This window comes from Zeus faber (assembly GCF_960531495.2).
Source record: "Zeus faber genome assembly, chromosome: 10".
NCBI lineage: Eukaryota > Metazoa > Chordata > Actinopteri > Zeiformes > Zeidae > Zeus > Zeus faber.
This window is the reverse complement of record NC_137199.1, coordinates 30568739-30583981: the sequence shown is the minus strand read 5'-3', so window position 1 is coordinate 30583981 and position 15243 is coordinate 30568739. Positions and strand designations below refer to the sequence as shown.

Below are 15243 nucleotides of genomic sequence, written 5' to 3'. Positions count from 1 at the left end.
AGACAGAAACAGACAGCTAGACAGAAACAGACAGACAGACAGAAACAGACAGATAGACAGAAACAGACAGATAGACCGACAGACCGATAGACAGGAACCGACAGATAGACAGAAACAGACAGCTAGACAGAAACAGACAGCTAGACAGACAGAAACAGACAGATAGACAGACAGATAGACAGGAACAGACAGATAGACAGGAACCGACAGATAGACCGACAGACAGATAGACAGGAACCGACAGATAGACAGAAACAGACAGCTAGACAGAAACAGACAGACAGACAGAAACAGACAGATAGACAGAAACAGACAGATAGACTGAAACAGACAGATAGACCGACAGACAGATAGACAGGAACCGACAGATAGACAGAAACAGACAGATAGACAGACAGAAACAGACAGATAGACAGACAGATAGACAGAAACAGACAGATAGACAGGAACAGACAGATAGACAGGAACAGACAGATAGACAGAAACAGACAGCTAGACAGGAACAGACAGACAGACAGAAACAGACAGATAGACAGAAACAGACAGATAGACAGAAACAGACAGCTAGACAGGAACAGACAGACAGACTGAAACAGACAGATAGACAGAAACAGACAGATAGACAGAAACAGACAGCTATACAGACAGAAACAGACAGATAGACAGGAACAGACAGATAGACAGAAACAGACAGATAGACCGACAGACAGATAGACAGAAACAGACAGATAGACAGACAGAAACAGACAGATAGACAGACAGATAGACAGAAACAGACAGATAGACAGGAACAGACAGATAGACAGAAACAGACAGCTAGACAGGAACAGACAGACAGACAGAAACAGACAGACAGAAACAGACAGATAGACAGGAACAGACAGATACACAGGAACTGACAGATAGACAGAAACAGACAGATAGACAGGAACAGACAGATAGACTGAAACAGACAGATAGACCGACAGACAGATAGACAGGAACCGACAGATAGACAGAAACAGACAGCTAGGCAGACAGAAACAGACAGATAGACAGACAGATAGACAGAAACAGACAGATAGACAGGAACAGACAGATAGACAGGAACAGACAGATAGACTGAAACAGACAGATAGACCGACAGACAGATAGACAGGAACCGACAGATAGACAGAAACCGACAGATAGACAGAAACAGACAGATAGACAGACAGAAACAGACAGATAGACAGACAGATAGACAGAAACAGACAGATAGACAGGAACAGACAGATAGACCGACAGACAGATAGACAGGAACAGACAGATAGACAGAAACAGACAGCTAGACAGACAGAAACAGACAGATAGACAGACAGATAGACAGAAACAGACAGATAGACAGGAACAGACAGATAGACTGAAACAGACAGATGGACCGACAGACAGATAGACAGGAACAGACAGATAGACCGACAGACAGACAGGAACCGACAGACAGATAGACAGGAACAGACAGATAGACCGACAGACAGATAGACAGGAACCGACAGACAGATAGACAGGAACCGACAGAAACAGACACATAGACAGACAGCTAGACAGACAGATAGACAGAAACAGACAGAGAGACAGACAGATAGACAGAAACAGACAGACAGATAGAAATAGACAGGCAGACAGAAACAGACAGACAGATAGATAGACAGAAACAGACATAGACAGAAACAGACAGACAGATAGAAATAGACAGACAGACAGATAGACAGAAACAGACAGACAGATAGACAGACAGACAGAGACAGACAGACAGATAGTATATAGTAGAAAATAAATATATCTGAAAGTGTTGGTAGTAGAACTCACATGACGTGGTGATAGAAACTAACACTCATGACAACAGCACAACAGCAGTCGCTGTTTTTTATATGTATATATACATACATATACGTGTATATATAAATATATATATTTAAATATATGTGTATATATATAAATATATGTATATATGTATATATAAATATATATGTGTGTGTATATAAATATATATGTACATATATTTATACATCAATATGTATGTCTATATATATATATATACATAATTGTATATATCAATATAAATATGTGCATATAAATATATATGTATTTGTAGTAAAAGTCTCAGTGGATCAGAAACATGATCAGTGCGATGACCTCCACCTATCGTCTGGTCAACGCCGTGAAAAGGTTCCATCCGCCCAAAAAACACCACCTTTCTGCAGCCCAAAGGTGGAGTTATTTCCTGTAAAACTACATGATTCTCACACAGGCACCAGATATGATTTGATACGAGGCTAAAACAACGCATCTCATCAAAACAATCACTCTAGAGTCTCAAAGAGTGAAAACAGAAGTTGTGTTTATTAAAAATCAATGCACTGTTTTGGGAGTTGAGGTTCTGGTCATATCCTTATTGTTGTCATAATAATCCATTTTGTGACACGTTCCATTTAGTTTGGGCTGGATCATTATGGGATTTATTCCACTTTATATTTTTTTAAATTTCCAGACAAACAGCAGAGCTCAGTAGGATCATGTGGTTTGGATCCTGGGGCTCATCGTCACCTTGACCAGGTACAAGCTCCTCAGGGAACGGACTAAATAAATTAACACTGAGTAGAACAGGGTTTCTCATTCATCTCATGCACTGTAGCTTTGATCCGTTCTATGTTGTTTTTTTCTTACTTAATGCATTTTAGGTCCTTTTATAATGTGTTTCTTTGCACTTTGTCTCCATGCTTTTAATGTTTTATGTAAAGCACTTTGAACGGCCTTGTTGCTGAAACGTGCTGTATAAATAAAGCTGCCCTGGCTCGAGACACCTTATCACCCAAATATCAGTTCAAAATGTTTATCCCAGTGTCTGGCATCTGACCACTGAGCTGAAACAAACATCTGAGTTTATTTTTTCTTATGAATATAATCATCATCACCAACAAACACCAAGAAGAACCATGATTTGAAAAACTTTATTGAGGGCTGAGTTTCACCACGTGACGGGGCGTGGCATCCAGGAAGTGCAGGAGGGGGAGTGTCGTCAGAACCTCAGCACCGTGCGGATGCTGCAACGGAAAGAAGAAGAGCCGTGAAAGAGGAAAGTCGCCTGAACGGGGAGTTTACTCAGAGTGTTTGGAAAGAGGATTTACTCAACACTTAGAGGAAATACAGCTGAGACATGAGCAACCTAAAAAAATATCTACATTCTATAACATCTGTGTTGTGGTTCGTGGTTTCAGTAAAAATGATGTTGAAGGTTATGTCATATTTTCCTACAGTACAGTATTGACAGTTCAATTATACAATTTTCAGAATGTTTCTTCATTATTATTATTTTTTTGTACTATGTGCAGTGAAGTTAATCATACTACTAATACCACTAAACTAATAAATACTTATTTGTAATACCACCAACTCAGTATATTTGAATATTGAAGAAAAATAAACCCATACCCCAATGTTGTAACATAAATACAATAAAAAGCATTATATAGAATAAAGTAGAGCAGTTGTCAAAACACAGTGACAAAGCACGTAACAGGAGAACAAATAACCGTCAAAAAAGAGAAGAGACAAGGAGGACATGCAGAGAAAATACAAATACAGTGGTACCTTGACTTACGACTTTAATTAGTTCCGTGACAGAGCTCGTAATTCAATCTGCTCGTATAGCAAATCAAGTTTCCCCATTGAAATGAATTGAAATGTCATTCATCCGTTCCGGCCCCCCAAAAAAAATCCCAATGTTTCTTTTGTTACGTGTTTTAATTAAGAAAGATGTATTAATAACTAACAAATATTGTATAAAAACATAATAAAACATAATAAAAGAGAATGTGTGGATCATTTTTGCCTTCTCGCAGATGATACCCTCCGTCACGCTATCTCCTGCGAGCTGCTTCTCCGTCAACCACACCCATTATTTTAACATTACATTATTTTAACGCCCTGGGCTGGCGTAGTACCCTTTATCGCCTCCTTCTGCTTCAGTATGGTACATATGGTAGAAGTACTACGCTCGTACTGCCTCGCCAATTCCATCACACGCACACCTCGCTCGTGTTTTTCTATTACTTTGCGCTTTAAGTCAATGACATCATCCGCTTCTTCTCAGCACTTACTTTAAAATTGGCAAAATAACTCCACAAAAAGCCTAAATTGCGAGCACAAAACACAAAAGCGATGCTTCCCCGCTCAGGTCACCATGTGAAGTGAAGGAGTGAGACGCGGGACTCTGGCCGCGTTCGCTGGCCACGCCCACCAGCGGCGGCACCTGAAGCTGGCTCCTCCTAACTCAAAGTTTTGCTTACAAATCAATACAAAAAATCAACGGGACGACGGCTCTTAACTCGGAAAACTGGTATGTTAGTGCGCTCTTAACTCAAGGTACCACTGTATAACCCATCTGTTATGTTATCCTGGTCTGGGTCAGAGGCAGCAGGCTGATATTATTAAAAAGTATATATCAATAAAATAACACACAGCTCCACTAAAAGTATATTTAAAATAAATATTTGAAGGTTGTCACAGACTTGGACAGCATTACATCACAACATTTGACAAAATCCAATTTTGTGATATTGTTGAACGGCTCTAAATGACAATTTATTTACAAACAAACCAGCGGGACTTGGAAGTGACAAGATTTAAACCAAAAAAATTAAATAACTGAGATTAAACTTGAACAGCGCTCGCCCTGGAAGGCCGCACGCAGGCGGCACTCACCCCTTCCCAGCGCGCATGATGTCGAAGCCCTCGTTGATCTGCTGGAAAGGCAGCGTGTGCGTCACAAACTCATCCACCTTCAGCTTCTTGCTCATGTAGTCCTCCACCAGCTTGGGGACGCTCTCCAAGCTCTTCCAACCTGCAGGGAAAACCCCCCCCCCAAAAAAAAAAAACAGAATTGAAGAACACATCGTTTAAAATGTGAGACTGTTCAATGACTTCTCGGGCCTGATGTTTGTCAAACTGAAAAAAAAAAAAAAGACATTTAACGCTGCGAAGAAGATGAAATGAGTCATGACGAGTTTACACAATGAGTTTAAAAATCCATGAGAAAAATCAATAGAAACGGCGAATTAAGGCCCCGGTGAGACGGCGGCTCGTCACCTCCAAAGGCCGTTCCCCTCCAGACGCGACCCGTGACCAGCTGGAAAGGTCGGGTGGAGATCTCCTGTCCGGCCCCCGCCACCCCCACGATGATGCTCTCCCCCCAGCCTTTGTGACACGCCTCCAGAGCCGCCCTCTGGGACACACAAGAGAAACGTTGCTTTATGGCACCGCCCTCTAGTGGACGACACCCTTACTACAGCCTTAGATTCTGGGTTGCCAAATCTTGGCATCTCCGTTCATCCCTGGACAGGGATGCTTGTCATCAGGTGTTCATATTAGCATTAAAGCTTTTGGAACACAAGATGAAATATTCTATTAGAATTGGAAAATAGCAAATAAACACAGTATGACACAGCGATATATAAATTCTTTAAACCAAAATGCAGAGCATGATAACCATGGTGGAGGGCTGGGCAGTAAAACGATTTCATATGTTTATAATGAAACACATTTTAAATGGATGTTGATAAGATATAACCTAAAATTCCTCAGAATATGAGATTCCTTGTGATTACAGCGGGGTTTACTCGAGCATTATATTCAAGGGTTTTCAAGTACTTTTTTGGGCAACAAATTTTTGGTTTTCAAGGACTTCACGCAAAACAGTCTTTTATTAATCTCATTGTTATCAACTATTAAAAGTGTTTATTTCCAACCTAACTGAATGAAATGTGTATGTCCCTGGCATCATGTTATGTTTACTAACTATTGTGCATAATCACCGGATGCGTTGCGAAGACATTTCACTGCATATATGTATGAACGTATGTACGTGTGTGTGACAAATAATACTCTTGAAAGTCATAAAAATTATTCTGTAAATTGAATAACAAAACCAGGGGGAGTATCACAGGTTTTCAATGACCTGTTTTTTTTCAAGCACTTCAGGAAAAGACGGGGCTATTCTCATGGTATTCCAGGACTTACATTTCTGAGGACGAAATTCAAGCACCTCAAGGTACTGTTACAGAGACTATGAAGCCTTCCATATCTCCCTGCAGCGCAGCGTTTCCAAAGTCCTCACCATGATCTGCACGTTGCCGATGCACTCGAAGGAGTAGTCCACGCCTCCGTCAGTCATCTCCACCAGCACCTCCTGCACCGGCTTGCTGATCTCCTTGGGGTTGACGAACTCCGTGGCTCCAAACTCCTTGGCTTTCTCAAACTTGTCGGGGTTGAGGTCAACGCCAATGATCCGGGTCGCTCCGGCCACCTTGCAGCCCATGATGACGGCCAGACCGACGGCCCCGAGGCCGAACACGGCGCAGGAGGAGCCGGGCTCCACCTGATCATGCCAAGATGAACATTTCAGGATGGGGAGCCCCCAACGGTACAATCATGTTCATTTTGGTTTTGCACTAATTGGCACGAGAAGGAGCACACTCGTGTGATTTCATTGCTCTGTTGAGTTTGTCTTTACCCTTTGGAGTCCATTGCTTGCTCCATGTTAGGAATATTTTTTTATTTCGTTAATTTACTGAATCTTTTTTTTTTTTTTTTAATTATTAAAATTGTTCATAAACTTGAATTCTTGTTTCGAGGGATACACCTGCTTCCATAGAAATTCAGTTTCTTTCCATCTTACTCAGATTCACACAAGAAGGTCGACACCGCTTCCATCCCCGTGTCCAGAAGCACATATAACCGACAGGCTACATGCTAACTGTGTTAAAATGCATGGCTGCAGAGGAGCTAAACTAGCCTAAAAACTGTTTCAGCTAAACTAGCCTGAAATTAGGAAAACATACCTTCCAGCACGTCAAAGAGGGTACATATACAAGTAAATATACAAACTGCCATGTAGTAATTTTCAAAAAAACAAAAAGCATTTGACAAAAAGTGAATTATCCCCCCAAAATACTGGAGAATCCCTTGACGGGTTGTGTGCAAAGAAAGCATTGCAAAAAGACCCGAGAGGAGAGGGGAGGAGAGGCGCTCTGAGCAAACACAACTGCACAGAACCCCAAGACACTGGGCTCCCCGGGGACGGTTATCTTAACACTCCAGTGGAAGCCAACACAGCGGTGCTGTCGAGTTGACAGGGCGCATTCGGGTTCCTTACATATCATCAATCCCTTCAGGCTCAGCTTATCATTAGAAGCTTATCAGGCGTCCTGAATCATTTAGGTTTAAATGTAAGATTTTTCACTCCAGTCATTTATTTTGCATAAAGAAGGACGTGTTCCACCCACGGTACTGGGTTCGACACGGTCACAATATTAACATACATACAATATTTATAACAAAGTTGGAAAAAATGGAAAATAAATATGACTGTAGAAGAGTGTTTTGCAACCGATGCAAGAGGTTGCCAGATGGCGCCGTGATTTTTATTTATTTTTTATTCCGCAGGAATAAAAAAAAAAAAAAAAAAAAAAAAAAAAAAAAAGAGGAAATGAGCTTTTGTGTTGCAAGCTCAAAATTGCAAAACAGCTTGGCTTTTTTACCGTTGGACGTCCATTTTAGTATTTATTTTGTGAATAGAAGAATCACTCGTCTGCCCGACTTTGCCAGTTCCCGACTTCTGAGTCATTTAAACGATTTGTTGGATTGGAGATTCTGTGCCGTTGGTGGTTAAAGTATATAAACAAATAAATAGTAGATTTCAATATTGCGATCCATTTTTCAGCATGGTGATGCATACACAATGTACATTCAATACCACAGGTGTTACACTGTACATACTGTAATAATCTACTTAGCACATAATTTATATTTTTTTACCTATATACACCATAACATCTACCCTGTGCATAGTATTGCGCATACATACATATATATACACACATATATATATATATACACACATATATATATATATATATATATCTCTGACTACCTGTTTGGTATATATTTGAAATTTAAATTTTTATCCAATAACTGTATTTGTATACAGTAATAGACATTTGTAGCTTAAAAATCTGTGCTACTATAAATGGTTACACCCCTGTTGGTGCACAGCATTAGGACAGAACTGGAGGGATGGGACCTCCTTCTCACCTTGGCGGTGTTGAGCGCAGCGCCATAGCCGGTGGAGATGCCGCAGCCCAGGAGACAAACTTTGTCCAGCGGTGCGGCGGCGTTCACCTTGGCCAGGGAGATGTCGGCAACCACCGTGTACTCGGAGAAGGTGCTGGTGCCCATGAAGTGGAACAGCTGCTTCCCCTTGCAGCTGAAGCGCGAGGTTTTGTCGGGCATCAGCCCCTGACCCTGGGTCACCCTGCGGGGTGAGAGGCCGCCAGGTCATCGCCACGGAAACACTTATGTTACGTTGATTCTGCTAAATAGCGACCGCAACTAAAATATCTTTGTGTGTAATCATATATGGATTAGGACTCCCAAGTTTAGGGAATACTGCTGTCAATATATAGGCAAAAGTCCCCAAAAAATCAAGGGCTAGGGTTAGGCCTTAGGACTGTTCCCTTTAAATATGTTAGTGCGGTGAAGGGCAGAAAAAGAGTCTATTACCTGATTTTCTGGCACAGGTTGGTTTTGGGATTCTTGCAGAACTTGCATTCTCCGCACTGAGGCACGTAGAGCGGGATGACGGTGTCACCTGGAGGAGGACAAGACGTCCAGGTGAGGAGGGAAAGGACAAAGGGTGCTTCCTGCAACCGAATCTCCTTTAAAAACACTGGACTGAATGAGCAGCTATCAGTAAACATTAAACTCATTTTCAGATTTAGGCCGTCAGTCAAGACAGGACCATGATCATTCCTCAGAGAATCATTTTGAATCATTGTTCCTCTTGAATCACTGTTCTCAAAATGTTCATCATTTTGAACTACTTCAAGCAATTCTAAAATTAATGTCAAAATAAATATCACAATAGCTTAAGAAATCAGATTTCCCAAGTGTTAATGCACAAATAAGAGCTGTGATGATTCTAGTTCATGTAATACAATGTTTTAATGTGGTAGACGTTGCGAAAAACTCTTTTTCCAACACTGAAATAGACCAAGTGAAGCATCCGGTCGTCTTCCATCTTCCATCCCAGCGTGTCTCCTCACCTGGTTTGAAATTGGTGACCCCCTCCCCCACACTCTCCACGGTGCCAGCACCCTCGTGGCCCAGGATGACCGGGAATATTCCTTCAGGGTCGCTGCCGCCCAGGGTGTAGGCGTCAGTGTGGCACACGCCCGTCGCAAAGAGCTGAAAGGAACCGTGTTCAAATCAAAGTCCATCAATGTTTTTATAAACATTCAAAGTCAAAATACAACAGACGCAACTCATCGATAATACAAGTTCAACTTCAGCTGTGGATTGACCTTTCATTAGCCTCACAATACATCATACAGTATTATAATAGTCTTTATTGATAGATAGGTACATAAATGTTTTTATTTCATCTTAATTCTCCTTTCCGTGAACTGGTTTTTGCTGCTTTAATATACAAATTTACAACAGAGATTAATAAAGTGTTAACTTATCGGACAGTCATTTAAAAGGAATTACAGAATGACTGAACCATCTGTTTTAAACCATCTGAAAAATAATTTAAATGATACATACATACATACATACATACATACACACACATACCACTAGGATCACTTTATCATGTCATAATTATCCCTCTCCGAACCACAGCGCTGTTGGGTGTGGTTTACCTTGACACGGACTTCATGAGCTTTTGGCGGTTCCACCTCGATGTCCTCGATGCTGAGCGGCTTCCCGGCCTCCCAGGCCACCGCCGCCTTGCACTTTATCACCTGGAGACAAGAAGAAGAAGAACCGCACTGAGGCTGGAGACCAAAGCTGGACACTCATCACATTTTCAAGTCCAATCACATCCACTAATCTGTAAAAAAAATTAAAAAAAATTAAAAAGTACAATTTTTAATTCAAAACACTTTGATTTATTTTAAATTGATCTTTATTACGCTTTGTTCGAGTTTGGCGTCCAAGCTCGACAGCTCATCACACCGGCCACCTGGATGTGTTAGGAAAGTGGAATTGACAGCGTGGTGTACATGGGCAAACATGGGCACTTAATGAGCTGGTGATATAGAAGTGCCGAGCTCAGATCCCCCCAACGGATAGAAGAGTAGAGCCCAAGGGAGCGCAGCCACACAGAAAAGAAGGCGGGGCAGAAGGGACTGGCTGCTTAAGTAGGCTGAACATATAAGGGTGTGGAAGTGTGTTGCGCCATCAAAGTGTCTGAGAATTCCTACGCATCATTTGACCTTAAAATGTATTCTAACCAGTAAAAAGTGATGATGTAACTGAAAGTGATTATGTGTCACCTATTGCAGTCCAATGACTTACATTTCCACACACAAAAAAACTCAAGATTTATTTTGCGTGTCTTTTGTTGGAAAACCAAAGTTTCAGTCGGATAGATTTTACTTTTAATTGTGGGGATATATCACCATACCTCAACTTAACCATCTCTAACCAGCTGTAACCTTATACCTCAACTTAACCATCTCTAACCAGCTGTAACCTTATACCTCAACTTAACCACCTCTAACCAGCTGTAACCTTATACCTCAACTTAACCACCTCTAACCAGCTGTAACCTTATACCTCAACTTAACCATCTCTAACCAGCTGTAACCTTATACCTCAACTTAACCATCTCTAACCAGCTGTAACCTTGTACCTCAACTTAACCATCTCTAACCAGCTGTAACCTTATACCTCAACTTAACCATCTCTAACCAGCTGTAACCTTGTACCTCAACTTAACCATCTCTAACCAGCTGTAACCTTATACCTCAACTTAACCATCTCTAACCAGCTGTAACCTTGTACCTCAACTTAACCATCTCTAACCAGCTGTAACCTTATACCTCAACTTAACCATCTCTAACCAGCTGTAACCTTGTACCTCAACTTAACCATCTCTAACCAGCTGTAACCTTGTACCTCAACTTAACCATCTCTAACCAGCTGTAACCTTATACATCAACTTAACCATCTCTAACCAGCTGTAACCTTATACCTCAACTTAACCATCTCTAACCAGCTGTAACCTTATACCTCAACTTAACCATCTCTAACCAGCTGTAACCTTATACCTCAACTTAACCACCTCTAACCAGCTGTAACCTTATACCTCAACTTAACCACCTCTAACCAGCTGTAACCTTATACCTCAACTTAACCATCTCTAACCAGCTGTAACCTTGTACCTCAACTTAACCATCTCTAACCAGCTGTAACCTTATACCTCAACTTAACCATCTCTAACCAGCTGTAACCTTATACCTCAACTTAACCATCTCTAACCAGCTGTAACCTTATACCTCAACTTAACCATCTCTAACCAGCTGTAACCTTATACCTCAACTTAACCACCTCTAACCAGCTGTAACCTTATACCTCAACTTAACCACCTCTAACCAGCTGTAACCTTATACCTCAACTTAACCATCTCTAACCAGCTGTAACCTTATACCTCAACTTAACCATCTCTAACCAGCTGTAACCTTGTACCTCAACTTAACCATCTCTAACCAGCTGTAACCTTATACCTCAACTTAACCATCTCTAACCAGCTGTAACCTTGTACCTCAACTTAACCATCTCTAACCAGCTGTAACCTTATACCTCAACTTAACCATCTCTAACCAGCTGTAACCTTGTACCTCAACTTAACCATCTCTAACCAGCTGTAACCTTATACCTCAACTTAACCATCTCTAACCAGCTGTAACCTTGTACCTCAACTTAACCATCTCTAACCAGCTGTAACCTTGTACCTCAACTTAACCATCTCTAACCAGCTGTAACCTTATACATCAACTTAACCATCTCTAACCAGCTGTAACCTTATACCTCAACTTAACCATCTCTAACCAGCTGTAACCTTATACCTCAACTTAACCATCTCTAACCAGCTGTAACCTTATACCTCAACTTAACCACCTCTAACCAGCTGTAACCTTATACCTCAACTTAACCACCTCTAACCAGCTGTAACCTTATACCTCAACTTAACCATCTCTAACCAGCTGTAACCTTGTACCTCAACTTAACCATCTCTAACCAGCTGTAACCTTATACCTCAACTTAACCATCTCTAACCAGCTGTAACCTTATACCTCAACTTAACCATCTCTAACCAGCTGTAACCTTATACCTCAACTTAACCATCTCTAACCAGCTGTAACCTTGTACCTCAACTTAACCATCTCTAACCAGCTGTAACCTTATACCTCAACTTAACCATCTCTAACCAGCTGTAACCTTATACCTCAACTTAACCATCTCTAACCAGCTGTAACCTTATACCTCAACTTAACCATCTCTAACCAGCTGTAACCTTGTACCTCAACTTAACCACCTCTAACCAGCTGTAACCTTATACCTCAACTTAACCATCTCTAACCAGCTGTAACCTTGTACCTCAACTTAACCATCTCTAACCAGCTGTAACCTTATACCTCAACTTAACCATCTCTAACCAGCTGTAACCTTATACCTCAACTTAACCACCTCTAACCAGCTGTAACCTTGTACCTCAACTTAACCATCTCTAACCAGCTGTAACCTTATACCTCAACTTAACCATCTCTAACCAGCTGTAACCTTATACCTCAACTTAACCATCTCTAACCAGCTGTAACCTTATACCTCAACTTAACCATCTCTAACCAGCTGTAACCTTGTACCTCAACTTAACCATCTCTAACCAGCTGTAACCTTGTACCTCAACTTAACCACCTCTAACCAGCTGTAACCTTATACCTCAACTTAACCACCTCTAACCAGCTGTAACCTTATACCTCAACTTAACCATCTCTAACCAGCTGTAACCTTATACCTCAACTTAACCATCTCTAACCAGCTGTAACCTTGTACCTCAACTTAACCATCTCTAACCAGCTGTAACCTTATACCTCAACTTAACCATCTCTAACCAGCTGTAACCTTGTACCTCAACTTAACCATCTCTAACCAGCTGTAACCTTATACCTCAACTTAACCATCTCTAACCAGCTGTAACCTTGTACCTCAACTTAACCATCTCTAACCAGCTGTAACCTTATACCTCAACTTAACCATCTCTAACCAGCTGTAACCTTGTACCTCAACTTAACCATCTCTAACCAGCTGTAACCTTGTACCTCAACTTAACCATCTCTAACCAGCTGTAACCTTATACCTCAACTTAACCATCTCTAACCAGCTGTAACCTTATACCTCAACTTAACCATCTCTAACCAGCTGTAACCTTATACCTCAACTTAACCACCTCTAACCAGCTGTAACCTTATACCTCAACTTAACCATCTCTAACCAGCTGTAACCTTGTACCTCAACTTAACCATCTCTAACCAGCTGTAACCTTATACCTCAACTTAACCATCTCTAACCAGCTGTAACCTTATACCTCAACTTAACCATCTCTAACCAGCTGTAACCTTATACCTCAACTTAACCATCTCTAACCAGCTGTAACCTTGTACCTCAACTTAACCATCTCTAACCAGCTGTAACCTTATACCTCAACTTAACCATCTCTAACCAGCTGTAACCTTATACCTCAACTTAACCATCTCTAACCAGCTGTAACCTTATACCTCAACTTAACCATCTCTAACCAGCTGTAACCTTGTACCTCAACTTAACCACCTCTAACCAGCTGTAACCTTATACCTCAACTTAACCATCTCTAACCAGCTGTAACCTTGTACCTCAACTTAACCATCTCTAACCAGCTGTAACCTTATACCTCAACTTAACCATCTCTAACCAGCTGTAACCTTGTACCTCAACTTAACCACCTCTAACCAGCTGTAACCTTATACCTCAACTTAACCATCTCTAACCAGCTGTAACCTTATACCTCAACTTAACCACCTCTAACCAGCTGTAACCTTGTACCTCAACTTAACCATCTCTAACCAGCTGTAACCTTATACCTCAACTTAACCATCTCTAACCAGCTGTAACCTTATACCTCAACTTAACCATCAACCTCTTTCATCTCTAACCTTGGACCTTAAACTAAAACTTGAACTCCTTGTGGTACTCGTAGTACTGGGTGTGCCGCTGTGCCTGCTCCAAGGTCCGCTCCACCCGTTAGAACGAGCTCCTTTCACTCCGCGTTGTTTCCGGGATCTGAGCGCTCACTCGCAACGCCCCAAACACGTGTTTTTAACCCTCGACTCGCACGGCCCGCTGGGGGGGGGGGGGCTTCCGCGACCCACAGCCCACTCCGGCTCCGGCGAGACCGCTGCGGTGCGTCGGCGTTTTCCTAACCCGCCGGGGCCGGAGGCACAAAAGCGGGTTCGCGCCCAAGAAAAGTTCGAGCGGAAACTGCGAGACCGACGCGGCCGCGCACCCGAGCCTGCTCCGCCGCTCCCCTGTCCCCCGTCCGGCCGTCCGGCCGTGGCGTACGGCCGGACGGGGGACAGGGGAGCGGGCAGCGGCGGAGCAGGGAGTAGCGGGCCGCGGGTCCCGGTGCCTGCGCTTACCTTCCCGGACGTCTCCATCTCGGACGCCTCCATCTCAGACGCCTCCGCTCCGCCTGCTCCACCGGAAAGTGGAGCCTGCGCCGGGAGGGGGGGGGCGCGCCCCGTCTCCGCCAATCGGGGAGAGGGTAGCGCGACCTCCCCGTCTCCACCAATCACGAGGCTCCTTGCGAACGGGCTCGGGGATGAATCGTCTCCAGTGACGCGTCGGTTTAAACTGCGAAGTGTCGATGGAATCGAAGACAATGAATGAAATGGGTGAAATGGGTTAGAGTATAGAATAATACATGATAAAGAATGTAACCAGTAGCATAGAAGAGGAGGAAATAGAATCAAAAAAAATTGGATCATATCACCGAATAGAAGCAATATGATATCTAGTAATATCTAGAACACAACGAATAGAAACGTTTAGATAGTATAGAACTGAGACAAGCCCTAGTGCTGAGGTTGCTGTGTAGTGTACTACTGCTCTGTTTATGTTATCTAGTATTGTAACTTAGGACGACTGGTTTGGGTGCACATTTCACTGCTATTTGCTGATCTGCCAACAAGGTTGTGTTTCCAGACACACCCCCTATTCGCTAAGTCCTTTCCTATCTGGGCGTGCTCTTAGCCAGGTGCAAGTCCTAATCACGAGAGCAGCTGTATTCTATCACCTATTAATGGTCCTGCCCATGAAGCGTTAGCCCATTTGTAGTCGCTCTGT

At 42.3% G+C, this 15243-nt stretch overlaps 1 protein-coding gene across 1 annotated transcript; it reads right to left on the bottom strand.

Moving 5' to 3' along the window:
* Positions 1 to 2953: 2953 nt before the first annotated feature.
* Positions 2954 to 14623, bottom strand: adh5 (alcohol dehydrogenase 5). Its single transcript, XM_080008675.1, has 9 exons — positions 14538 to 14623; positions 9720 to 9821; positions 9120 to 9261; positions 8578 to 8665; positions 8110 to 8329; positions 6134 to 6394; positions 5107 to 5242; positions 4723 to 4861; positions 2954 to 3062 (listed from the first exon to the last, which is right to left on the bottom strand). Exons 1-9 carry the CDS (start codon positions 14568 to 14570, stop codon positions 3038 to 3040), a joined length of 1146 nt encoding a protein of 381 aa, XP_079864801.1. The 5' UTR covers positions 14571 to 14623; the 3' UTR covers positions 2954 to 3037.
* Positions 14624 to 15243: the final 620 nt, after the last annotated feature.

Bases quoted from the DNA above. Each gene is read 5' to 3' on its own strand.
- adh5 (XM_080008675.1), bottom strand. From the start codon at position 14,570: ATGGAGGCGTCCGAGATGGAGACGTCCGGGAAG. The intron at 8,330-8,577 runs GTAATAGACTCT...CTCACCCCGCAG, and splicing joins AACCTGTGCCAGAAAATCAG to GGTGACCCAGGGTCAGGGGC. The intron at 4,862-5,106 runs GTGACGAGCCGC...TTTTCCCTGCAG, and splicing joins GAGGGGAACGGCCTTTGGAG to GTTGGAAGAGCTTGGAGAGC.